This window comes from Podarcis filfolensis (genome assembly GCF_964270895.1).
Source record: "Podarcis filfolensis genome assembly, chromosome: 13".
Classification (NCBI taxonomy): domain Eukaryota; kingdom Metazoa; phylum Chordata; class Lepidosauria; order Squamata; family Lacertidae; genus Podarcis; species Podarcis filfolensis.
In genome coordinates, this window is record NC_139615.1 from 8,028,205 (window position 1) to 8,055,942 (window position 27,738).

At 39.3% G+C, this 27,738-nt stretch overlaps 1 protein-coding gene across 1 annotated transcript; it reads left to right on the forward strand.

The window, feature by feature from the left end:
- On the forward strand, window positions 1-26,852 carry LOC310747110 (uncharacterized protein). Its single transcript, XM_083581444.1, has 2 exons — window positions 1-2,916; window positions 26,813-26,852. Exon 1 carries the CDS (start codon window positions 39-41, stop codon window positions 1,482-1,484), a length of 1,446 nt encoding a protein of 481 aa, XP_083437570.1. The 5' UTR covers window positions 1-38; the 3' UTR covers window positions 1,485-2,916; window positions 26,813-26,852.
- The last annotated feature ends 886 nt before the right edge of the window (window positions 26,853-27,738 follow it).

The following is a 27,738-nucleotide window of genomic DNA, read 5'->3' on the forward strand; positions in this document are numbered from 1 at the left end:
GTGGGAGGAAAGAATCCTTAAATAAGAGACACGGGGGAATGATTAATGGACTTCAATGTCTGTACACTAATGCGCAAAGCATGGGAAATAAACAAGATGAGCTTGAGCTCTTGGTGCAGCAAACTAAATATGACATAATAGGAATCACTGAAACCTGGTGGGATAAGTCCCACGATTGGAATGTAATAATGGAGGGATACAATCTATTTCAGAGAAACAGACCAGTCAAGAAAGGAGGAGGAGTGGCGTTATATGTCAGGGATGTGTATACCTGTGAAGAGATCCAAGATTTAGAACCTCAAAGCCGAAGTGAGAGCATTTGGGTCAAAATTAAGGGAGAGAAGAATAACAGTGACCTCATTGTGGGAGTTTACTATAGATCCCCAAGCCAAACGGAGGACATAGATGATGCCTTCCTGGAACAGATGGCCAAGCATGCAAAAGGAAGGGAGATAGTAGTAATGGGGGACTTCAATTACCCGGATATTTGTTGGATGTCAAACTCAGCCAAGAGCATAAGGTCAAACAGATTCCTCACTGGCCTTGCAGACAACTTCATTGTCCAGAAAGTGGGAGAAGCAACAAGAGGAACAGCCATTTTAGATCTGGTCCTAACCAATGTTGATGACCTGGTTAGTGGGGTAGAAGTGGAAGGATCATTAGGCGCGAGTGATCATGCTCTTCTGAAGTTTACTATACAGCAGAAAGGAGCAGCCAAGCATACTAGGACTCAATTTCTTGACTTTAAGAAAGCCGACTTCATAAAACTTAGGGAAGTGCTGGGTGAGATCCCATGGACAGTAATACTAAAAGGAAAGGGAGTTCATGATGGCTGGGAGTTTGTTAAGAGGGAGATAGTAAAAGCACAACTTCAGGCAATACCAATGAGACGGAAACATGGAAGGTGCCTAAAGAAGCCAGGGTGGCTATCTAAAGAACTTTTAACTGAGTTAAGATTAAAAAAGGATGTGTACAAAAAATGGAAAAGGGGGGAAACCACCAAAGAGGAATTCAAACAAATAGCCAGCACGTGTAGACACAAAGTCAGAAAAGCTAAAGCACAGAATGAACTCAGGCTTGCTAGAGAGGTTAAAAGCAACCAAAAAGGCTTTTATGGGTATGTTCGTAGCAAAAGGAAGAACAAAGAAACAGTGGGGTCACTCAGAGGAGAAGATGGTGAAATGCAAACAGGGGACACAGAAAGGGCTGAACTCCTCAATGCCTTCTTTGCCTCAGTCTTCTCCGATAAAGAAAACAATGCCCGACCTGAAGAATTTGGAGCAAATGATTCAGCAGAGGAAACACAGCCCAGAATAACTAAGGAGATAGTACAAGAATACTTGGCTAGTCTAGATGTATTCAAGTCTCCAGGGCCAGATGAACTACATCCAAGAGTATTAAAAGAACTGGCAGATGTGATCTCAGAACCACTGGCAGTCATCTTTGAGAATTCCTGGAGAACAGGCGAAGTCCCGGCAGACTGAAGGAGGGCAAATGTTGTCTCTATTTTCAAAAAGGGGAAAAGAGAGGACCCAAATAATTACTGCCCAGTCAGTCTGACATCAATACCAGGGAAGATTCTGGAGCAGATCATTAAGCAAACAGTCTGTGAGCACCTAGAAAGGAATGCTGTGATCACCAATAGTCAGCATGGATTTCTGAAAAATAAGTCATGTCAGACGAACCTGATCTCGTTTTTTGACAGAATTACAAGCCTGGTAGATGAAGGGAACGCAGTGGATGTAGCCTACATTGATTTCAGCAAGGCATTTGACAAGGTGCCCCATGATATTCTTGTAAAGAAGCTGGTAAAATGCGGTCTTGACTATGCTACCACTCAGTGGATTTGTAACTGGCTGACTGACCGAACCCAAAGGGTGCTCATCAATGGTTCCTCTTCATCCTGGAGAAGAGTGACTAGTGGGGTGCCACAGGGTTCTGTCTTGGGCCCGGTCTTATTCAACATCTTTATCAACGACTTGGATGATGGACTCAAGGGCATCCTGATCAAATTTGCAGATGACACCAAACTGGGAGGGGTGGCTAACACCCCAGAGGACAGGATCACACTTCAAAACAACCTTGACAGATTAGAGAACTGGGCCAAAACAAACAAGATGAATTTTAACAGGGAGAAATGTAAAGTATTGCACTTGGGCAAAAAAAATGAGAGGCACAAATACAAGATGGGTGACACCTGGCTTGAGAGCAGTACATGTGAAAAGGATCTAGGAGTCTTGGTTGACCACAAACTTGACATGAGCCAACAGTGTGACACGGCAGCTAAAAAAGCCAATGCAATTCTGGGCTGCATCAATAGGAGTATAGCATCTAGATCAAGGGAAGTAATAGTGCCACTGTATTCTGCTCTGGTCAGACCTCACCTGGAGTACTGTGTCCAGTTCTGGGCACCACAGTTCAAGAAGGACACTGACAAACTGGAACGTGTCCAGAGGAGGGCAACCAAAATGGTCAAAGGCCTGGAAACGATGCCTTATGAGGAACGGCTAAGGGAGCTGGGCATGTTTAGCCTGGAGAAGAGGAGGTTAAGGGGTGATATGATAGCCATGTTCAAATATATAAAAGGATGTCACATAGAGGAGGGAGAAAGGTTGTTTTCTGCTGCTCCAGAGAAGCAGACACGGAGCAATGGATCCAAACTACAAGAAAGAAGATTCCACCTAAACATTAGGAAGAACTTCCTGACAGTAAGAGCTGTTCGACAGTGGAATTTGCTGCCAAGGAGTGTGGTGGAGTCTCCTTCTTTGGAGGTTTTTAAGCAGAGGCTTGACAACCATATGTCAGGAGTGCTCTGATGGTGTTTCCTGCTTGGCAGGGGGTTGGACTCGATGGCCCTTGTGGTCTCTTCCAACTCTATGATTCTATGATTCTATGATTCTATGAAAAAAATCACAGGTGGGGAAGCCTGTGAACTGAAGGCTCGGCGGGCTCCATTTGCGCCCCCCCCCCCCCGCTGCAAAGGAGCCTTTTTAAAGGCTCCGGAACAGACCGGGGGTGAGCGGCGCATGGGCATCTGTGTTCTGCATGGTTCTTTGACACACCTGCCTTTCATCCCTTCCTCAATTTTTGCAGCTCAGTTGATTTTTTTTTAAATAAAAAAATTCTTCTCCCCTCATCCTTCTCTTTAAGTAGCTGAATACTTCAAATATCTCATGAAGTGCTTTCCGACTCATAAATGTCTTTTTGCTATACTTGTTTACCTTGTATAACCTGAACTGAATTCAATGGGACTATTCTCTGAGTGAATGGTTATACATAGATTCTGCCAATTCCGTGTTATCGTGTTCATACTTCATGCTTATATTTCCAATCTTAGATTCAGTTCTTTACATTTTCACATCAGCCCAATGGACACTTGTAATATGAAATCTTGCCTAATATACTGATTCCTGTAAATACCTCTTTTGAGGTTATTGTGTGTTTTTTGCAATATTCTCTAGCACGAAGTACTGTGATTAATACATGTGTTTTATGTACACTTAACTGCAACATATTTTTGGAGACATTATTTTTATGAACCATTTTAATCCAGGGGTCAAGGAAGTCAAGTAGTTTGCAGGACATTCACATTAAATATTTCTGCTTATTTTTATCAGTATTTAATTCAATTATTTAGTTTTAATGTTCTATGTGTTTTATTGAATTTACTTAGCTGAAATATATTTAGTAGCACTGACTGCAGCCAAAACCACCCCCAATCAGCTGGGGGGGAGGGGTAATCAGGCAAACCTGATTATCATGGGGCACTGCCAGTGGTTCTGAAATCACATCTGCAGGTTCTTTTAATACTCTTGGATGCAGTTCATCTGGCCTTGGAGACTTGAATACATCTAGACTAGCCAAGTATTCTTGTACTATCTCCTTAGTTATTCTGGGCTGTGTTTCCTCTGCTGAATCATTTGCTCCAAATTCTTCAGGTCGGGCATTGTTTTCTTTATCGGAGAAGACTGAGGCAAAGAAGGCATTGAGGAGTTCAGCCCTTTCTGTGTCCCCTGTTTGCATTTCACCATCTTCTCCTCTGAGTGACCCCACTGTTTCTTTGTTCTTCCTTTTGCTATGAACATACCCATAAAAGCCTTTTTGGTTGCTTTTAACCTCTCTAGCAAGCCTGAGTTCATTCTGTTCTTTAGCTTTTCTGACTTTGTGTCTACACGTGCTGGCTATTTGTTTGAATTCCTCTTTGGTGGTTTCCCCCCTTTTCCATTTTTTGTACACATCCTTTTTTAATCTTAACTCAGTTAAAAGTTCTTTAGATAGCCACCCTGGCTTCTTTAGGCACCTTCCATGTTTCCGTCTCATTGGTATTGCCTGAAGTTGTGCTTTTACTATCTCCCTCTTAACAAACTCCCAGCCATCATGAACTCCCTTTCCTTTTAGTATTACTGTCCATGGGATCTCACCCAGCACTTCCCTAAGTTTTATGAAGTCGGCTTTCTTAAAGTCAAGAAATTGAGTCCTAGTATGCTTGGCTGCTCCTTTCCACTGTATAGTAAACTTCAGAAGAGCATGATCACTCGCGCCTAATGATCCTTCCACTTCTACCCCACTAACCAGGTCATCAACATTGGTTAGGACCAGATCTAAAATGGCTGTTCCTCTTGTTGCTTCTCCCACTTTCTGGACAATGAAGTTGTCTGCAAGGCCAGGGAGGAATCTGTTTGACCTTATGCTCTTGGCTGAGTTTGACATCCAACAAATATCCGGGTAATTGAAGTCCCCCATTACTACTACCTCCCTTCCTTTTGCATGCTTGGCCATCTGTTCCAGGAAGGCATCATCTATGTCCTCCGTTTGGCTTGGGGATCTATAGTAAACTCCCACAATGAGGTCACTGTTATTCTTCTCTCCCTTAATTTTGACCCAAATGCTCTCACTTTGGCTTTGAGGTTCCAAATCTTGGAACTCTTCACAGGTATACACATCCCTGACATATAACGCCACTCCTCCTCCTTTTTTGTCTGGTCTGTTTCTCTGAAATAGATTGTATCCCTCCATTATTACATTCCAATCGTGGGACTTATCCCACCAGGTTTCAGTGATTCCTATTATGTCATATTTAGTTTGCTGCACCAAGAGCTCAAGCTCATCTTGTTTATTTCCCATGCTTTGCGCATTAGTGTACAGACATTGAAGTCCATTAATCATTCCCCCGTGTCTCTTATTTAAGGATTTTTTCCTCCCACCACTAGGTCTGCGTGCTGTTTGCTCCATTCGGTCTATGACATTTTCGGGTCCCCGCTTCGCCGTAGCAGTAGAACCCTTGCTCCACGAAGCCGATTTCCTCCAGAGATCGGAGGAAATCCGCCATTACGGTCGCTGGCGCTGACTGGAAGTCACTGACATGCCTAGCACTCCTGTTGAGGCTCTTGCCTCATAGTGTAATGGTGGGGTTTACACAGACATTGAATCAATGGATTCTAAGTACCCTCAATATTGCTGTGGAGCAGTATTATCCCTGAAACTAACAATAGCCTCGCCAGGCACATCTATTTTGGGATTTGTTCTGGGTTGAGTAGTATCGGCGTCAATCCAGGACAGGTATGAGTGATAACCTCCTCCTCACAGGGTAGATTGGGGTTGGTTTTGGCTGCAGTCAGTGCGACTAAAAATCTTTCAGCACTGTAGAAGTTGTGCTGTGGGGTGCTCCAGAGGACCATTTTCCTAGTTTCCCTTGCGCTAATTATATGATGTGGTCCTTGTGATTTGAGCGTTAGGAAATTTGGGGAAAGGTGTCATCAGAAAACTGATTGTACTCAGCTCTTTTTTGCTGTAACATCTAAATCATGAGATTTAGAAATCCCTGCTTTGCAGTCACAAAGTAAATAGTTTCACCATGACTTTCCAGTTTGCTTGCTTTGAAAAAAATCCACTTTGGGGGGCACTAAGAGGCAGAGGCAATATGTAATCAGATTTGGAAAAACATGTTTATTACAAAAAGTTTGACTCTGAGGCAAAATATTCAGAAAATTGTTATCTCTTCCAGCAATTATCCAAATAATTATATGTAGTTCACTTGGTGAAATCTTAAGAGACTTTCTGTTGGCAGCTGAAAAGAGTCAAGACTTTAATGAGTGCTGACACTCTTATCTATACATCAAGGCATGCATTTGTCAGGATTTGATTCTAATATGTAGCTGACAATTCACTCTTTGAGATTTATCACTATTTTTATTTCCATTGTTAGGCTTCATCCAATACGGCTAATCCAGCAGCAGCAGAAGAAGAGGAGTTTGGGAGGGATATCCCACCTTTCACTCCCCTTATGGAGTCTCAAAGTGGCTAACAATCCACTTTCCCTTCCTCACCCACAACAAACACTCTGTGAGGTGAGTGAGGTTGAGAATTGTGACTAGCCTAAGGTCACCCAGCAGCTGCATGTGGAGGAGCAGGGACGCGAACCCGGTTCACCAGATTACAAGTACATCGCTCTTAACCACTACACTAGGTCAACAAACACATAAACTATAAAATGACTAAAACATCTGAAAACATCTAAATATAATTTCAGTACAGCTATAGACTGGGAAACAGCTCTCCTTAAGAGATTTGTTGGAAGAGGATAAAAATTAAACTGCTAGGATGCTGTGGCTATTGGTGTTGCTGTTCCTGCAAATTCCTGTTGTATGCAAAGGAGATACTATCCGGTGTCCAATGAAAGATGCTTTTCCTGTTCCTCATGAGTGGTACCAGCCAGGGGACTTGATCATCGGTGGGATTTCTTCTCAAATCCTTCACATCTTCTCTGAAATTTTCTACAAAGAAAATCCTTCACAGAATCTGTTCGACGTTTCATAGTAAGTGTTTCCTTCCTACCCAACAAGTCTCTCTCTCTCTCTCTCTCTCTCTCTCTCTCTCTCTCTCTCTCTCTCTCTGTCATGTCCTTAACATTGAAAGCTTGATGGTTGAGACTGTACACTGACACTTATAAGCTGCTGAGCTAGATTTTTAATTGTACATTTCTGCTTCTTTTATATTTATATTGTATTTTAATATATTTCATTTGGAATGGCATCGAAATCTACAAAATTCAATCACATACATACAACATACCAACAAAATAATTCAATTAAGTACTGATAAAAATAATCACAGGTATTTAATGTGAATGTCCTTCGAACCACTTGACTGCATTTATGGACCCCTTGAAACCTGGACTAAAGTGCTCCAGAAAAATAATTTTTCCAAAAATATGTTGCAGTTAAGTGCACATAAAACACATGTATTAATCACAATACTTCATGCTAGAGAATATTGCAAAAACCCCACAACAACCTCAAAAGAGGTTTTTACAGGAATCAGTATATTAGGCAACATTTCATATAGCAAGTGTCCATTGGGCTGATGTGAAAATGTGAAGAACTGAATCTAAGATTGGAAATATAAACATGATAACATGAAATTGGCAGAATCGCCCATACAGAGCCAGTGAGCATCAACACATCTATGTATATCCATCCAATCAAAGAAAAGTCCCATTGAATTCAGTTCAGGTTATACAAGGTAAACGATTATAGCAAAAAGACATTTATGAGTTGGAAAGCACTTCATGAGATATGTGAAGTATTCAGCTACCAAAAGAGAAGGATGAGGGAAAGATTTTTTTAATTGAAAAAATCAACTGAGCTGCAAATGTTGAGGAAGGGCTGAAAAGCAGGTGTGTCAAAGTACCGTGCAGAATAGAAGATGCCCTGATGAATCATACATTTTCATCACCTATGTGTTGTCCCTTAGCTTAGAAAAATGAATTACAAAAGGCATAATTTCATTTAAATAAAAATCATTGGAGACAAGCATGGTCAAAATTGTGGAATGTTGTTTTTATGCACTACAGAATTCTACTCTGGAATTGTATACTAATTTACTTCATTTGCAGCATGGTGACAAAATTCTACCAGCACATACTTGCCTTGGCATTTGCTGTGAAAGAGATCAATGAGAACCCCACAATCTTGCCCAATATCACTCTCGGGTTCCACATCTACGATAGCTATCATGATGCAAGGATGACATATCGTAGCACATTAGACATGCTCTTCAAATCACAGAGATTTGTCCCCAACTATAAATGTGACACCCAGAAAAACCTCATGGCCATCGTTGGGGGACTTAGCTCTGATACATCCTTCCATATCAGAGACAATATAGGCCTCTACAAGATTCCACAGGTAGGATTTCTGAAGAGCAGAAACAGCATACTGATTTCTAGGAGATGAATTTTGGCATTTTCTATTGAATTTATAAAACATTTTAAAAAATATGTAACAAGTAGGAGGAATATACAGTGGGAAGGAAGGGCTAGCACAAGATACCTAGCAGTTAGTTCTGGCACTGAAAAACTGAGATAGCAGTGCAATGAACAAACTGCAAATGAAAAAGAAAAGTATTTCATATAATAACATGGAAAATTGACCAAGCCAGTAGAAAGCAGCATAATGACTCCTGAATTTTGACAATGTTCTATATAAAACATTGATATTAAATATTTAACCAGTAGGATGACTATACAGCGGGAAGGAAGGGCTAGCACAAGATACCTAGCAGTTAGTTCCAGCACTGAAAAACTGAGATAGCAATGCAATGAAGAAACTGCAAATGAAATTAAAGGACAATAAAATATTTCAGAATCATTCTCTGAGGTTAATAACATGGAAAATTGACCAAGCTGGAAGAAAGCAGTGTCTTTATTATTTCAAAATCCCTCTCCACAAGAACAATAATATGAATGATGCTGTTTGTGATATTATTGCCTTCCATTAGAAGCAAATATCTGTTTCTCAATGAGCAAAGTCCCGCTACCCTTCCTCCCTCTCTCCTTGCCCTTGCTATTTTGCCTTGTATTTTCCAACTCTACAATTCTATGATTTGGATTACCAGCCATTATTAATCCATTAAATTGAAACTTCCTCCCCAAGTGCCCCATGGTCAGATTATACATTTAGAACTCCCATAACTTTAACCTTTTTTTTTAAGGTGTACCTTGCCAGTTTGTTTAGTGGGTGATGCCTAAGAAAAGTCATTATCTGTGCCAGCCCTTAAAATATGGAATTATCTGCAGGGTAATGTCTAGTGCCTTCATTGTATAGTTTTTGTCATGTGCTCTTTAAATATGCACTTCTTCAACTTAAATTTTCACATTATATTTACATTTTAGGACCAACCTTACTCTCTTGATTGCCATTCATTCATTTTATTTGTATGTTGCTTCTACACACAGAGAGACACATACATGCTCAAAGTGGAATGCCACAAAGCAACACGGAAGCATTTCAGATAAACACTACAAAAGCAATTCCATAATTCCATAACGAAACAATAAAAACAACAATTTCATAGTAACACAGAAAAAGAATAGTGACTGTTATTGGCATCTATCTTTCTTGAGAGACAATGGAGTTTGCCTACAGGGGTGAAGTCAAATCTCTGAATAATTATTTTGTTATTTTGGCTGCACTAGCAACACTGAAGTAACCTCCCCAGGGCACAAACCTGGGCTGTGTGTATGGATGTCCAGACCTACTCTGCCCAGATGAGAAGACCTCCCAGCCTTGCTGATATGGTCCAAAGGAAAACAGAGTAATACTTTTGGCACCAGCTTGGCCACAGAAGTTGCAAGAAGAAAGGCATACAAGATGACATTCAACTGTCTTAGGGACTTGACTCCAGATTTGTGAACATTTTTCCCTTAACCTTCCCTTCTCCTGAAGACATACCAAACATCCCTATTCCAATACACATACAAAATTACTTAATATGCAGCACCCAATAGCAAAAAGAAGGGAGCTTCACAATTTCACCTTTGTCTTAGAAATAACCCTCCTTTAATGATGCTTACACTCCTTCACCTTAAAAAGCTTTTTATGAGGCTTCCAAGGGAAAAGATAAGGGTAACTGGAAACAGCTGCCATGCTGCTGCTCTTTTTTCTATTGTATGTTAAATTATTGTAAGCATCCTCAGCACCTGATGTTGAAGAGTAGGCATGAATTATCACAAGATTTAGAAAGTGTCTATAAACAAAACTTAAACAAGAGAGGCATATTCCTAGAAAGCATCTACTATGATTGATGAAAGTTTTCTTTGAATCATGAATATATCTCAGTAATTGAAGAAAATTAGCTGAAATCATTGCTCATAATATGTTTCAGTAATATCTGTGCATTTTTATGTAGCTCACCTATGGCTCATTTCCCACGGAGGAGGAGAGGGGTGAAATTCATGTCTCTTCCTTTTACCGCATGGTTCCAAATGAAGCCCATCAATACATGGGAATTATCAGCTTGCTTAAGCATTTTGGATGGATATGGGTTGGAATCTTTGTTGTGGATGATGAAAGTGGAGCAAATTTCTTGCAGACTATGGAACCATTGTTACCGAAAAATGGAATCTGTTCAGCCTTCACACAAAGGCTCCCAAAACTAGCTCGTTTTGATAACCTTGATGACGTTTATGGTGTATTATTCAGAGGTTACAAGGATGTCAAAGATGACAAAGCCCAAACATTTATCATCTATGGAGAATCTATGGCACTCATATGGCTGACAGCTATTTTCCTTGTACAGGATAATGAAAATAATGATATTTCATCAGTTACAAAAGTTTGGATCATAACAAGTCAGATTGATTTCATGTTGACAGGGCTTCAAAGGAGTTGGCCTCTTGTTCTCTTCCAAGGTGCCGTTTGCTTCACGATTCACTCAAAAGAGCTTCTGGGGTTCCAGGAGTTTCTTCAAAGCATAAAGACTGATGGGATGAAAGGAAATGGTTTTCTGAAGGACTTCTGGGAGCAAGCATTTGATTGTGATTTTCCAAACCCCAATGTGTCAATGGACACAAGTGAGCAATGTACAAGAGATGAGAGACTGGAGAGTCTTCCTGATCCACTCTTTGAAATGGGCATGACTGGCCACAGCTACAGTATATACAATGCTGTCCATGTGGTGGCTCATGCTTTACATGACATTTCTTTAAAGAGATCCAAACACAGATCAAGGATGGGTCATAACATATTTGAACTTCACGATCTGAGACCTTGGCAGGTAATATGCTGAAAATAAGTCAATATTATCTTTTGCAATAAATAAATAAATAAATAAATAAATATGTGTGAACTGCTACTCCACATTTTTTTTTACAAAGCTTTGTGTGTGTGTGTGTGTGTGTGTATATATATATATATATATATATGTTATGTATTGTGCATTCTGGCCTGGAAATACATTGTGTCGTCAATGTATAATGTAGGTTTTTATCTTCTATGGAAAATAGTTGATTTTTCACTTTTGTGTTTCTTTACATTCAAAATCTTAATTCCCCCCACCCTTGTCTTTTAATCTTTCAATCAGCTCCACATTTACCTTCATGGCATTTCCTTTAACAATTCAGCTGGAGAAACACTGTCCTTTACTGCTAAAAAGGAAATAGGTGGTGGATTTGACATCATGAACATGGTCATATTCCCAAACAAGTCCTTCCTTCGAGTCAAAGTTGGTGAGGTGGATGATAATGCTCGTGAAGAAAATAAATTCATCATTTATGAAGACATGATAGTGTGGCACCCAGGTTTTAACCAGGTCGGGATCCTAACAGTGATTCTTGGGTTTTGGGGAGTCTGCTGTAACCTACAAATATGTCCTACCAGAAATTTTTGCTTTTTCTGCAAACCCTCTATCTTCCTATTGAAAACTTCAATAATGCTGCTGTCTAGCAGAATGAAAGCCTAGGCACAACAATGAGTTGAAAAGCAAAGTTGTATTTTCTGTCATGTTATATGTGCGTCAGGCTCTTAAAGACCCAGATAACTAGCACATTGAAAGCCAAGCTGAAACACTGAACCACCAGCAACCAGCGGTATATTTGTTGCAGATTAAAGCCTCATCTGAGGGATCTAAATGAAATGTTTAGTGAGCCAGCATTGGGTTATCTCTGTCTCCATTGCATAAATCGCAATTGAATAAAATCTTCCTTAACGTGTGAAACCCCTCTGCCAATCCTTTGCATCTCTAAATACGAATAGAAAACATCAAAAACAACTTTTGGTGATGTTAGAAAGCAAGACGACTTGGAGGTTGGACTGCAGATAAAGCTAGATTCCATGTAAAAATTCATTTTATTAAAAAATCAGTAAGAGAACTTCTACAACCTGAAATTCCTTTCCTATTTATGAATAGGTGATGCCCATTTCTGTGTGCAATGAGCACTGCCCCCCTGGTCATCAGAAGAAAAGGAAGGAAGGTGAAAAATTTTGCTGCTATGATTGTGCTCCATGTCCAGAAGGCAAGATTTCAGACAAGAATGGTACATGAGAAAGAAATCATTTTTATTTTCATCACAAAGTATTGTTACTATTCTGCTTAAGAACTAATTAGAAATGTTTACTTATGGGTTCATCGCGGTCCGCAACCCGGAAATGCACAACAGTGTTCGTAACCAGAGCTATGACTGGATGTTTATTTGCCATGCTGTGCATGTAAATAAGCTATCCTGCTCGATATGAAGTGCAAATATATCTCTGCTGACTTCCAGTGCTTAGTAAAACTAATATTTCTTGTGCAATGCTATCTCTATGGTTTGGCAGTAAGCCTCAATGAAGACCAGATTATTTAGTTGACCATATCCAAAAAAGTAGACATATAGAAACAGTTTAAGCAAGACTATTATAACCTCAACAGACAAGTGATAATAGAAATGATGATAGTGATGACTAATTCAATCTGGTCAGATGTGAGATCTAAACTTGATTATATGCCGCAGGTTCTGGGTCTGATAGCTGTTTCACCCCAGTTCCTTCTGAAGCAAATGCCACATTAAGCACATATCAGCACAAATAATATTTAAGAGTCAAGAATAGGTCTTTGGCATATATGTGGAGAAAATAAAATTAATGTACTCAACAGAACTTTTTGACATTTATGGATGAGAAGATAAAGTAGGTTAAGGAACAAGAACAGCAAAATCTAACTTACAGAAGGATAATTTAGAAACTGTAGTGAAATCATAACTACTTGGATCAGTAAGGGTAAGACTGGTAACCATGCAATGAACATCCCAAAGTTAGACCAAGTAGATTCCCAAAGATGGGATAGCTATACTACATTTCCTTTGAAAAATACAAATGTATATTACATAATTGCCAATTCTCTTAAATCCTCGATGTTCAGTGAAACACTATATTATTGTAACTTAACAAACCTCCTCCCACTAACAAAAACTTTCTTCATAAGACAATATTGCTATACTTTATTTTTGCATCACATCTTTTTCAGAATGGTATGTGATTGGTTCATATAAGATGCATAATTTCAAAGATACGGAACTATCTGTCAGTGTGATGCAGATGTTGAGTCACATGGTACATTTTATTGTAGGTGTGGATTGATTAATTCAAATTTTTAAAAATAATGCTGTGAAGTCAGTTATAGCCTATTAATAATCTTAAATTCAGGAGAGATTGATGTTAGTTCAAGATAGGAAATGTTTGAGTGATGATATATGATATATCACTGAAGGACATAAAAAAAGCAAAAAGTTTCCTTTGACCAAGTTTGATGAATTTTAAAGTGGTGCATTGGGTTATGTAAAATAATGAATGATATAATTAGCTGTGGGGCCTCATCCATTATCTCTTCAACAAACCTAAATTGGTGCAGCAGCAAGAATATTTGGCACATAATGGTACTGATAATAGCAATATTTAGCCTGGTGGTCTGTCAAAATACAATGTTACATTGACACCTACTCACTAAGAATCAGCATGCTTACATGGAAGGCAAAAAAAGCTTATGAATTGTCTTTCGAATCTGACCTACTTCTATTCTTTTCAGACATGGATGACTGTTTCAGATGCCCAGAAGATCAATATCCAAACAAAATGAGAAGCCAATGCATCCTCAAAACTCTGAGCTTTCTTTCCTATAAAGAGCCTTTTGGGATCAGCTTAGCTTCCGTAGCTCTTTCTTTTTCTCTTCTCACAACTCTGGTGTTAGGCACTTTTGTGAAGCACAAAGATACCCCCATAGTCAAAGCCAACAACCGAGCCCTCACCTACACTCTCCTGGTCTCTCTTCTGCTCTGTTTCCTCTCTACTTTGTTGTTCCTCGGCAAACCTGGAAAAGTGACATGTATTCTCAGACAACCTGTTTTTGGCATGATCTTCTCTATGGCTGTTTCTTGCATGTTGGCCAAAACAATCACTGTAGTTGTAGCTTTCATGGCCACCAAGCCAGGGTCTAGCATGAGGAAGTGGGTAGGGCAAAGACTGACCTACTCTGTTGTAATTTCCTGTTCTTTAATTCAATCTATTGTTTGTGCTTTGTGGTTGATGACATCTCCCCCATTCCCTGATGTAGATATGCGCTCTGTAACCACAGAAATCATTGTGCAATGTAATGAAGGGTCCGTGATCCTGTTTTACTGTGTCCTGGGCTACATGGGCCTCCTGGCTGTTGCCAGCTTCATTGTGGCATTTCTGGCCCGCAGATTACCTGACAGTTTTAATGAAGCCAAATTCATTACCTTCAGCATGTTGCTGTTTTGCAGTGTTTGGCTTTCTTTTGTTCCAACCTATCTGAGCACCAAAGGGAAATACATGGTAGTGGTGGAGCTCATCTCCATCTTGGCCTCCAGTGCTGGGATATTGGGCTGCATCTTTGCTCCTAAATGCTACATCATTGTCTTGAGGCCCAAGCTGAACAACAGAGAGCAACTAATAAGGAGAAAGAATTAAAAAGAACATTTGTGATTTTCCTCCATGCTTTTGTTATATATGAAAGGTCATTTTACTACAACCTCCCCATAGTGGACCTGCTGCTTTTCCAATGCCAATCCAAGTTCATGTAACTGGCTCAAGTGGTAGATCCTGGGCATGGAAACTAGCAAAAAGGAAGAACTGTATTGTGATGCAATTTGAGCAGTAAAAATTGATCAGTTTTCAAAATATTATCAAGTTTAGAAAGATCATCTATGGTTGACCTGGTATGAAGAAAACTGAGAAATTATGTTATACAAGGAGATGGCACAAAACAAAATGAAATGTGTATCTTTCTGGCTCTTGGAAATTTGTTTTAGTTTTCTTTCATAAAATATGCTGATTGATTGTAGCATATCTCAAAGTGTGTAGAAAACCTCAAAATGTGTGCATGCAGACAATGGTCCTTTCCATTTGACTTATATTTGCAGTTCTCATGAAGGCAAAAAGGGGAAATAAATCCTCTCTTACTTCACAGGTTTATTTTAGAGTGCTGTTCGACTGACAGTGAAGATTTGGTCTCTAGGAAACTAGAATGCTGATGATGTGTAGTTTGGAAAATAAAAGCAGGGATAATAATAATGATTTTATTATTTAAATGCCACCAATCTAACTGGGCTGATATGCTCTGATATAGAGACATATTTAAGGAATTATTTCAAAGCAGTCTGTTCTTGTTTGTATTGTGCTAAATATGTAGACAAGCATATTAGATGAGTATTAGGATGGGAGAGGGTGTGCCTGGAATGTTGGAAGTGAATAGTGATTGAATAAGAGCTAAGGAAGTTGGAGTTGGATGAGGGAGGGAGTGTCCAGTCAGTGGCAGGGTGAAATAGGTTGAGAAGGATCAGCACCATTCTAGGATATGGTTTTAGGATATATGGTGAGGGACAGGGGTACCAAATATAGGGGGCAGAAAGGGCTTCAGCCCTCTCAGTATTTCTGGACAGGGGACTACCCGCCCCCCAATATTGAGGCAGGCTGCCATCCCCCCCCCCCCCAGGTGAGCAATGGTATGTCAGGGTGGAGGCAGGACGGGTCATGTGACTCCAGGCCCCCTCTATGTGGGGAGAAAATTGGTGCCCCTGGTGAGGAAGGCTTTAGCTTTGTAGCTAAAAAGCTTATGTTAACCAAAGTTATTATCTAAGATTTAACATTGTTGAAACCATGTACTTCTGTGCAGTGAATTAGTGTGAATGCTTTTGCTACTTCTGTTATCAATAAAGATTTTGTATCACACAAACCTGTCTCTTGACTGGCTATTCTAGAGGTGGGCTTATTTTCCTTTTGCTAGGGTTTGGGCAGCTCTGCCAACAGTAGTCAAGTTCTGAGTTTGCATCTAGTGTACTTTATCCCTGTGTGATTTAATTTTACATCAGCTAATTTTGTGTATGATTGCCCTGTAGGTCCCCTCACCTTTATGACACAACTGTATTGTGCTTCATGTCTATTCTCCTGAGAAATGTGAGCTGTCCAGTGTTTGGTAAACCTGGAGTTTGGCGGTGATCTTTAATTTGGGATTTGTTGCTTTGTAATGCCCAATAAATTTATTTCATTTTGACCTTCCCTGTGGTTTTTGCTTCCCATGGAAACTGTAAACAAATTGGCACTTTTTGTGCCACTAAGGAATAATGGTAACATGTGCACAGACTTCAGAAAAACACACAACCCAATGTTTCTTACAAAAAGAAATGCCCCTTTGAGTTGAAGCATTGAAGAAGTTCTCTTTCTTTGCAGTTCTCCAAATCACTATAATTTGTTCACCAATGGAGGAAGCAATTAGAAATCAGACAATAAGCAAGCCTGAAGTGATTATAATAAATAAGTCTCTGTACCATGAAGGGTAGGGGCAAGAGAAAGGAAGGGCTCTATCAATTTTATATGTTTCTCCTCCCTTATTTGTTGGCCAGAATTGAAATCAGAGTGTTAGCATTCTTAGATGACATTTAAGGAATGTGTCTATAATGCTTTGGTTCTAAAATAAGACTTGTGGATTTTCCTTATGCTGCTGTATTGGCAGACCCAGGCATCATCCACTGCAATCTGTTTAAGTCAGTCAGCTGTCACTGATAGACAAAGGGGAATCTGGATGTGGAAAGAAGATAGGCTGCCAGGATGTGGTGGCTATTGGTCTTTCTGTTTCTGTTGTTTTCTACTATGGGAAAAGTAGATACTATGAAGTGTCCCATTCACAATCCATTTCCAATTCCACACGAGTGGTATCAGCCAGGTGACTTCATTATTGGTGGGATTGCCTCTCAGATCTGTTATACTTTCTATGAAGAGTTCTTCAAGGTTCACCCTTCAGAGAATATGTTTGAATTACCACAGTAAGCATTTTCGCTTGCCGTCTGAGTCCTTCCATATTCCCCTAATTCTAGATTGTAAAGTCAGTGATAGGGAATTTCTTATCACTGACACCTAAGAGCTGGTGTAGGAAACTTTGTTTTTCTCTAAAGAGTTGTAAAATAAAAACAAAATCTTCCATGAATCTCCAATTTCTCTATTCATTGTAGATTTTGGTACAGTGAACCAAAATTTCCTCATAGTAGTTCTATCTGCCTTATTGATTACCAAAGATAAAAAAGTATCCTACTAAGAGAGAAAGTATTATTAGTAATAATAATCAAATGGGCTGCAAAAGTCAACCAGGAGATTGTTGTTGTTGTTTAGTCGTATAGTCGTGTCCGACTCTTCGTGACCCCATGTACTAGAGGACGCCAGGCACTTCTGTCTTCCACTGCCTCCCGCAGCTTGGTCAGACTCATGTTTGTAGCTTCGAAGACACTATCCACCCATCTCGTCCTCTGTCGTCCCCTTCTCCTTGTGCCCTCCATCTTTCCCAACATCAGGGTCTTTTCCAGGGAGTCTTCTCTTCTCGTGAGGTGGCCAAAGTATTGGAGCCTCAGCTTCACGATCTGCCCTTCCAGTGAGCACTCAGGACTGATTTCCTTAAGAATGGATTGGTTTGTTCTTCTTGCAGTCCATGGGACTCTCAAGAGTCTCCTCCAGCACCATAATTCAAAAGCATCAATTCTTCGGCGATCAGCCTTCTTTATGGTCCAGCTCTCACTTCCATACATCACTACTGGGAAAACCATAGCTTTTACTATACGGACCTTTGTTGGCAAGGTGACGTCTCTACTTTTTAAGATGCTGTCTACGTTTGTCATTGCTTTCCTCCCAAGAAGCAGGCGTCTCTTAATTTCGTGGTTGCTGTCACCATCTGCAGTGATCATGGAGCCCAAGAAAGTAAAATCTCTCACCGCCTCCATTTCTTCCCCTTCTATTTGCCAGGAGGTGATGGGACCAGTGGCCATGATCTTCGTTTTTTTGATGCTGAGCTTCAGACCATATTTTGCACTCTCCTCTTTCACCCTCGATAAAAGGTTCTTTAATTCCTCCTCACTTTCTGCCATCAAGGTTGTGTCATCTGCATATCTGAGGTTGTTGATATTTCTTCCAGCAATCTTAATTCCGGCTAGGGATTCATCCAGCCCAGCCTTTCGCATGATGAATTCTGCATATAAGTTAAATAAGCAGGGAGACAAAATACAGCCTTTTCGTACTCCTTTCCCAATTTTGAACCAATCAGTTGTTCCATATCCAGTTCTAACTGTAGCTTCTTGTCCCACATAGAGATATCTCAGGTGACAGATGAGGTGATCAGGCACTCCCATTTCTTTAAGAACTTGCCATAGTTTGCTGTGGTCGACACAGTCAAAGGCTTTTGCATAGTCAATGAAGCAGAAGTAGATGTCTTTCTGGAACTCTCTAGTTTTCTCCATAATCCAGCGCATGTTTGCAATTTGGTCTCTGGTTCCTCTGCCTCTTCTAAATCCAGCTTGCACTTCTGGGAGTTCTCGGTCCACATACTGCTTGAGCCTTCCTTGTAGAATTTTAAGCATAAACTTGCTAGAGTGTGAAATGAGTGCAATTGTGCGGTAGTTGGAGCATTCTTTAGCACTGCCCTTCTTTGGGATTGGGATGTAGACTGATCTTCTCCAATCCTCTGGCCACTGCTGAGTTTTCCAAACTTGCTGGCATATTGAGTGTAGCACCTTAACAGCATCATCTTTTAAAATTTTGAATAGTTCAGCTGGAATATCATCACTTCCACTGGCCTTGTTATTTGCAGTGCTTTCTAAGGCCCATTTGACTTCACTCTCCAGGATGTCTGGCTCAAGGTCAGCAACCCCACTACCTGGGGTGTACGAAACATCCATATCTTTCTGGTATAATTCCTCTGTGTATTCTTGCCACCTCTTCTTGATGTCTTCTGCTTCTGTTAGGTCCTTACCACTTTTGTCCTTTATTATGGTAATCTTTGAACGAAATGTTCCTTTCATATCTCCAATTTTCTTGAACAGATCTCTGGTTCTCCTCATTCTGTTTTTTTCCTCTATTTCTTTGCATTGCTCATTTAAGAAGGCCTTCTTGTCTCTCCTTGCTATTTTTTGGAAATCTGCATTCAATTTCCTGTATCTTTCTCTATCTCCCTCGCATTTTGCTTGCCTTCTCTCCCCCGCTATTTGTAAGGCCTCATTGGACAGCCACTTTGCTTTCTTGCATTTCCTTTTCATTGGGATGGTTTTCGTTGCTGCCTCCTGTATAATGTTGCGAGCCTCCATCCATAGTTCTTCAGGCACTCTGTCCAGCAAATCTAAATCCTTAAACCTGTTCCTCACTTCCACTGTGTATTCATAAGGGATTTGATTTAGATTGTATCTTACCGGCCCAGTGGTTTTTCCTACTTTCTTCAGTTTAAGCTTGAATTTTGCTATAAGAAGCTGATGATCTGAGCCACAGTCAGCTCCAGGTCTTGTTTTTGCTGACTGTATATAATCAATCTGATTTCGATGCTGCCCATCTGGTGATGTCCATGTGTAGAGTCGTCTCTTGTGTTGTTGGAAAAGCGTGTTTATGATGACCAGCTTGTTCTCTTGACAGAACTCTATTAGCCTTTGCCCTGCTCCATTTTGCTCTCCAAGGCCAAACTTGCCAGTTGTTCCTTTTATCTCTTGGTTCCCTACTTTAGCATTCCAATCCCCTATAATGAGAAGAACATCCTTCTTTGGTGTCACTTCTGTAAGGTGTTGTAAGTCTTCATAGAATTGGTCAATTTCAGTTTCTTCCGCACCAGTAGTTGGTGCATAAACTTGGATTACTGTTATGTTAAAAGGTCTGCCTTGGATTCGTATCGAGATCATTCTATCATTTTTGAGATTGCATCCCAGTACTGCTTTCGCCACTCTTTTGTTGACTATGAGGGCCACTCCATTTCTTTTGCGGGTTTCTTGCCCACAGTAGTAGATATGATGGTCATCCGAACTGAATTCGACCATTCCCGTCCGTTTTAGTTCACTGATGCCCAGGATGTCAATATTTATTCTTGCCATCTCATTTTTGACCACATCCAACTTACCCAGGTTCATGGTTCTTACATTCCAGGTTCCTATACAATATTTTTCTTTACAGCATTGGACTTTCCTTTCACTTCCAGGCATATCCGCAACTGAACGTCCTTTCGGCTTTAGCCCAGCCGCTTCATCAGCTCTGGATCTACTTGTACTTGTCCTCCGCTCTTCCCCAGTAGCATGTTGGACGCCTTCTGACCTGAGGGGCTCATCTTCCAGCGTCATAACTTTTATATGCCTGTTGTCTTTGTCCATGGAGTTTTCTTGGCAGGGATACTTGCCAGTTCCTCCTCCAGGTGGATCACGTTTGGTCAAAACTCTCCACTATGACCTGTTCATCTTGGGTGCCCTGCTCGGCATAGTTCATAGCTTCTTTGAGTTCTTCAAGCCCCTTCGCCACGGCAAGGCAGTGATCCATGAAGGGGAACCAGGAGATTAACAGCAGGTATATTAGAATACAGTGCGGTATACAACTGTCCTATTGAAACACACATTTTCTATTGACAGTTGGTTGTTCCATAGCTTAAGGGGGAAAATATACACAATGATTCCATTTCAATCAGAAATAGTTTGAGATAGAAATGACCAATATTGATGTAGGTTGTATTGTACTGTATTGTACAGTTCCCATCTGAATTTCTCAAATTATTCACTTTATGTGCAGTATGATGACAAAATTCTACCAGCATGTCCTTGCCTTAGCATTTGCTGTAGAAGAGGTAAACGAGAACCCCAAGATAATGCCCAATATCACTCTTGGGTTCCATATCTATGACAGCTACTACGATGCAAAGATGACCTATCGTACCACACTTGACTTGCTCTTCAAATCACATCGTTTCATCCTGAACTACAAATGTGACACTCAGAAAAACCTCATAGCCATCATCGGTGGTCTTAGCTATGACACTTCTTTCCATATGGCTGACACCATATCCCTCTACAAGATTCCACAGGTGGGGTTTGTGAATGTGGTGACATGATGATTTCCACAATCTATACTTCTGTTCATTTATGAGTTCATTTATGGGTCCAATTCATTTGTGAGTCCAATTCAAGATGCTCATATTAGTGTCTAAGGCCTGGACAATTTTAAGCCCTGAACAACACAAAATATCTAAAAGACTACACCATTCACTACAGATTGCCTCAAATGTTAAGATAGTTCCCATTTTCTGTAGTGAGAGGTGGGTCAACCTGGGAAAGGGATTTTCATAACTGTAGAAAAATTTACTAGCAAGGATGCTGGATTTAATTCACACAGAAACTACCAATTGCTTCAACTATGTGTTGAATAAACAAGCATGTGCTCACAAAGAATTCTCCTGTTTTACTTCTGCAATATCTGTACAATTTCCTTTAGCTCACTTATGGTTCATTTCCCACTAAAGAGGATAGTGATACAAGTCGCATCCCTTGCTTCTACCGCATAGTCCCTAATGAAGCCCACCAATACATGGGGATTATCAACCTGCTTAAGTATTTTGGGTGGACATGGGTTGGACTCTTTGTTGTGGATGATGAGAGCGGACAAAATTTCTTGCAGACTATGGAACCTTTGCTTTCCCAAAATGGAATGTGTTCAGCCTTCACACAAAGTCTCCCAAAATTACCCCGTTTTGATATGTGGAATGAATTGTGTGATTCATTGTCAAGTCATTATACAGATCTTACTGATGACAAGGCCAATACAATCATCATCTATGGAGAATCTATGGCAACTATATGGCTGACAGCTAATGTCATTCTGCGAGATCCTGAAAATGTGAACAGATCATCACTTAGAAAGGTTTGGATCATAACAACTCAGGTAGATTTCATATTGTTGGGGATTCAAAGGACCTGGGATCTTGATCTCTTCCAAGGTGCCATTTGCTTCACAATTCACTCAAAAACAATTATTGGGTTCAAGGAATTTCTTCAGAGCATAAAAATGGATGGTAGAGATGGAGGTGGTTTTCTGAAGGATTTCTGGGAGCAAGCATTTGACTGTACTTTTCCAAACCCCAGTGTCCTCATGGACATCAGTGAACAATGTACTGGAGAGGAAAACCTGGAAAGCCTTCCAGATCCAATTTTTGAAAGGCGCATGACTGGTCACAGCTACAGTATCTACAAAGCTGTGCATGTGGTGGCTCATGCTTTACATGACATTTATTTAACTAGGTCCAGGCACAGAACAAGGAGGGGTCATAAAATGCTCAAACTTCAAGAACTTCAGGCTTGGCAGGTAATGTATTTTTTAAAAAATAAAAAAATAAAAAATAGCACATTGCGTCCATTAGTATAATATAAGACAATTTCCAGGTTCTCATCTGGAATGGTATGTTTTATTCACTGAAAACATCTTGCACATCCCCCCCATGTTGATCTTTATTATTTTTAAAAATATACATTTATACAACATTTATACAACACTCTCTGTTTTTGTTTGTAACAAAAAAGAAAATGATGGCAACTGAAGCAAAAATACCTTGTACACCTCACAATACACATAACAATGCAATTTATGAAGAAGAAAACAGAGAATAGAAAAGACAAGAAAAGAAAAGAAAGGAAAGGAAAGGAAAGGAAAAGGAGAATATATATATATATATATATATATATATATATATATATATATATATATGAAGAAAAAGTAGATGAGGTTTTAAAATGATTTCCAAACATTCTCATTGTATGTTATCTGTTTTCATTTTTTTCATTACATTTCTGATGTTTTGTAAAGTTATTGGGATATTTAACTCTTATTTTTTTCTTTTATATTGGCAACTATTTGATTTCTTTTTAGATATTGTTCTATATCTTTATTTTCTTCTTTTTTCTTATATAACTCTTCATAATATTTCACAAATTCCTTCATTATTGTCTTTGGGTCATCTATAATTTTTTCTCCTATTTTTAGCCTACTTATCAATTTTTCATTTTTCATTTTTTTTAAATTTCCAAGCCAAATATTTGCCGGGTTTATTAGCAAATTTGAAATTATTTTGCTTCCAAATTTTTAAATTCCAATCCATTTCCTGTTCAATTTTTGTTTGGTATTCCGATTTTAATAATTTAATTTCTGTTTTTATATTTTCCTTTTTTGGATTTTTATTTAATTCTTTTTCCTTTTTTTATAAAAAAAATCATTCAATATTCTATTTTTCCCCTCACCCTTTTCTTTGTATAGCATTTTGTTTTATGAACTATCCTCTGATGACTGCTTTACTAGTATCCCAAATTATTCACAATTCTGTATCTTTTTATTAAATTTAAAGAATTCTTGCAAAGTTTCTTTTGCATCTTCTAGTATCTTCTCATCATACAATAGTGATTCGTTTAAATTCCATCTTCTTATTCCTACTTTCCACTCTAGTTTTAATTGAAGTAAAATCAGATTGTGGTCCAAAATTGTGTTTGGTAGGATCTGTGTCTCATGTATTCTCCCCAATAAATCTGTAGATAGCCATCTATCTACTCAAACCATCTATTCAAATGCTACTTAAAATAGTTTTGGTTCTGAGAAATAGGTGTAATCTATTTTAACTCATGTTTGAACCTCCAGGAGTATTTTAGATCCAAACTTTCCACCAATTTATAGAACTTAGCGGGTAGTGAAAACATCTTGCATATTATGGAGTTAATATTGTTACAGAACTGGGGTGGGGGTCCACCTAAACACTAACATTAATAAATGCTAGGATTTGAGGTTTGTTGTGATATGATGAAAGACTGAGGGTGAAAATAGGAGAATAAACCACATTTCTTGAAGCACGACAGCCTCCGCTGTGTCTTCTGTTCTTCAAAGGGACACAGACTCTGTGTGGGCACCTGAGATCCCATGCGCTTTTGGCACAGCTTGGCAAAGAAAGAAACAGGTGTTGGGCTTCTGTAACAATATCAACTATAGTAGAATTGATGATTTTTCATTATTGGTTATTGAGAAACAATACTAGTAAACAATACTAGTAAACAATACTAGTAAAGAGCTGTGTTTCAAAATCATGGCATTATGTGCAAAATCTGCTTTACTTCCTCTCATTTCATCTTTTTATCCTTCAATTAGCTTCACCCTTTTCTTGGTGATATTTCCTTTAACAACTCAGCTGGAGAATCCGTGACCTTCACTGCTAAAAGGGAAATGGAAGGTGGATTTGACATCATGAACATGGTCACATTCCCAAACAGGTCCTTCCTCCGAATTAAAGCTGGGCAGGTGGATGACAATGCTCATGAAGGAAAGAAATTCATCATTCATGAGGACATGATCATGTGGCACAAAGGTTTTAACCAGGTCCAGAATCTTGGTCATTCTTGTTATCCCCTGCATTAGCTACATAGATGTGGCCTGGCAGAATAATCACTTCTTTTTTACATACAATCTGTCTTTTTTGGACAGGGTCATGGGAATAATGTGGCCATCTACTACACTGAAGGATTAGGTGCAACAATGAAAAGAAAAGAACCCAATGCTATATTTAATGTAGTTGTTATCTGTACCTCATTTATATATGGCATTTCAAAATGTATTAGTGAGCCAGTAGTGGGTAGTCTCTATTTGCATTGCATAAGTGGCAAATCATTCCACCCCCGCAAATTTAAATACCACATATAAAAAGTCTTTTTAAAAAATGAAGAAAGAAAATAAGAAAATGAGAAAGGGGAACGGGGGTATAGTAAATCACTATAACAATTGTTTACAGTTAACCAACTGCATTTTTAAGGGGGGGATATAATGGATAACTACAACAATTGTTAACAGTTAACTATTGCGTTTTTAAACCTAGTGTATTTTGTATAAATGAGTTCCAAGTTTAATTACAGATGTCTATTTAAAGTCGATATCTAGAAACAATCCACTCATACATGGTAGGCATAGTTAGGTCTTCAGTCCATTTAATAAATGGAGTCGTACATTAATCTTTCCAATGCAGCAATATTAGTCTTTCAGCCATAGGAAGGGTAAGGATAATCCATTCATGTTGTCTACTTGTCAAATTTTATACACTATGCATGTAGTTAGTTCAAAATAATAGTATTCTCTGATTTTTATTGTTATTTTTTCACAATTACATTTATATAATCCAGTACTTTCTCCCAAAATCTATTAATTATAGGACATTGTAAAACCATGTGTTTTAAAGAAGCGTTATCCTTATTACACAAAATGCTGTCTTAGACAATATTTTTCTACACAAACATAAAGACAATTCAGTGTGGGAGTAGGGGTCAAATATTTTTCTAGTTTGACATTGCATTACATAACTTTCTAACTGACATAATTGTTTCCAGAGATACCAGTGTTCTGGTGTATTTTGATCCTAATACTGTCCATCAAACAGAAAAGCCTCAACTCAGACTCCTTTCTTGTATATGGATAGGTGACTCCTATTTCTCTTTGCAATGAGCACTGCCTCCCTGGTTATCAGAAGAAAAGGAAGGAAGGCGAAAAATTTTGCTGTTATGATTGTGCCGCATGTCCAGAAGGCAAGATTTCAAACCAAAATGGTATATGACAATGAAATCATATTTTCTTTTTGTTAGAAAGTGTTAATATGGCTTGTTTTCTAATACTGTATTTACAAATGTTAAATTATATATATATATATATATATATACAGAGAGAGAGAGAGAGAGAGAGAGAGAGAGAGAGAGAGAACAGTGGTACCTTGGTTCTCAAACTTAATCCATTCCAGAAGTCCATTCCAAAACCAAAGCATTCCAAAACCAAGGCACACTTTCCCATAGAAAGTAATGCAAAATGGATTAATCCACTCCAGACTTTTAAAAACAACTCTAAAACAGGAATTTAACATGAATTTTACTACCTCTATTGTTGTTCTGTTAATGGTTCTCTTGACTTTGCAGCTTTTATCCATTTCCACAGTCACACATGCAATAAATCAATCAATAGCTGTACTGGGTTCTACACAGTCACAAAAACAAATGAAATGGGAAAACCACACAAACAAAAATGCAAAAAAATTAAATAAATAGCAAAAACAGTAGCACCAAATATAAGCTCCAAATATCTAATCGGAAGTGGGGGGCTCAAATCAGAAACGCAACACTCCAACTGGAAGAGGAACACTCTAATCGGAAGCAGAGGACTAAAAACGTAGCACGTTTGGCTTTCGAAAAAAAGTTCGCAAACCGGAACAGTTACTTCCAGGTTTGCAGCATTTGGGTTCAAAGTTGTTTGAGAACTAAGCTGTTCAAAAACCAAGGTACCACTGTACTTTGCTTGGAATGATTTGCAAATGTTTCTCTGCTGACGCCATTATCCTCTCAAGAATAATTAGTAAAACAAATACTCCTGGTGCAATACTTTCTACATAGATTTGAGAGTAAGCCCCAATGAAGATAGAATAATTTAGTTTCGCATTAAAGGTAAAGGTAAAGGTACCCCTGACTGTTAGGTCCAGTCGCGGATGACTCTGGGGTTGCGAGCTCATCTCGCTCTTTAGGGAGTAGGCGTTTGTCCGAAGACAGCTTCCGGGTCATGTGGCCAGCATGACTAAGCCATTTCTGGCGAACCAAAGCAGTGCACAGAAACACCGTTTACCTTTCCACCAGAGTGCAACCTATTTATCTACTTGCACTTTAACGTGCTTTCGAACTGCTAGGTTGGCAGGAGCTGGGACTGAGCAACGGGAGGTCACACCATCGTGGGGATTCGAACCACCGTCCTTCTGATCAGCAAGCCCTAGGCTCTGTGGTTTAGACCACAGCGCCCCCAACGTCCCAGTTTCACATTAAGATAACCTAAAAAGGAGAAATATTAAAGTGATTAAACTGTTATATACTCAGCAAACTCAGCATAATATAATATTGTCTTTGGAATCTGACCTACTTCTGTTTTTCAGATATGGATGACTGTTTCAGATGCCCAGAAGATCAATATCCCAACAAGAACAAAAATCGATGCATCTCCAAAACTCTAAACTTCATTTCAAATGAAGAACCATTAGGGATCAGCTTAGCCTCAATTGTGTTGTTTTTTTCCATTGTTACAACTTTAGTGTTTAGTACTTTTGTGAAGCACAAAGATACTCCCATTGTGAAAGCCAACAACCGAGACCTCACCTGCACTCTCCTCATCTCCCTTCTGTTCTGCTTTCTCTCTTCTTTTCTATTCCTTGGAAAACCTGGGATAGCGACTTGCCTTCTGAGACAAACTACCTTTGGCATGATCTTCTCTGTGGCAGTTTCCTGCATCTTGGCCAAAACTGTCACTGTTGTTGTAGTTTTCATGGCCACTAAGCCAGGGTCAAACATAAAGAAATGGGTGGGGAAAAGGTTGGCCTACTCCATTGTCCTTTCCTCTTGTCTTATTCAAGCAAATATTTGTACTTTGTGGTTGGCAACTACTCCCCCATATCCTGATTTAGATATGCACTCTGTGACCACAGAAATCATTGTGCAATGTAACGAAGGATCTGTTGCCATGTTTTATTGTGTCCTGGGCTACATGGGCCTCCTGGCCATTGCCAGCTTCATTGTGGCATTTGCAGCTCGCAAATTACCGGACAGTTTTAATGAAGCCAAGTTTATTACCTTCAGCATGTTGCTGT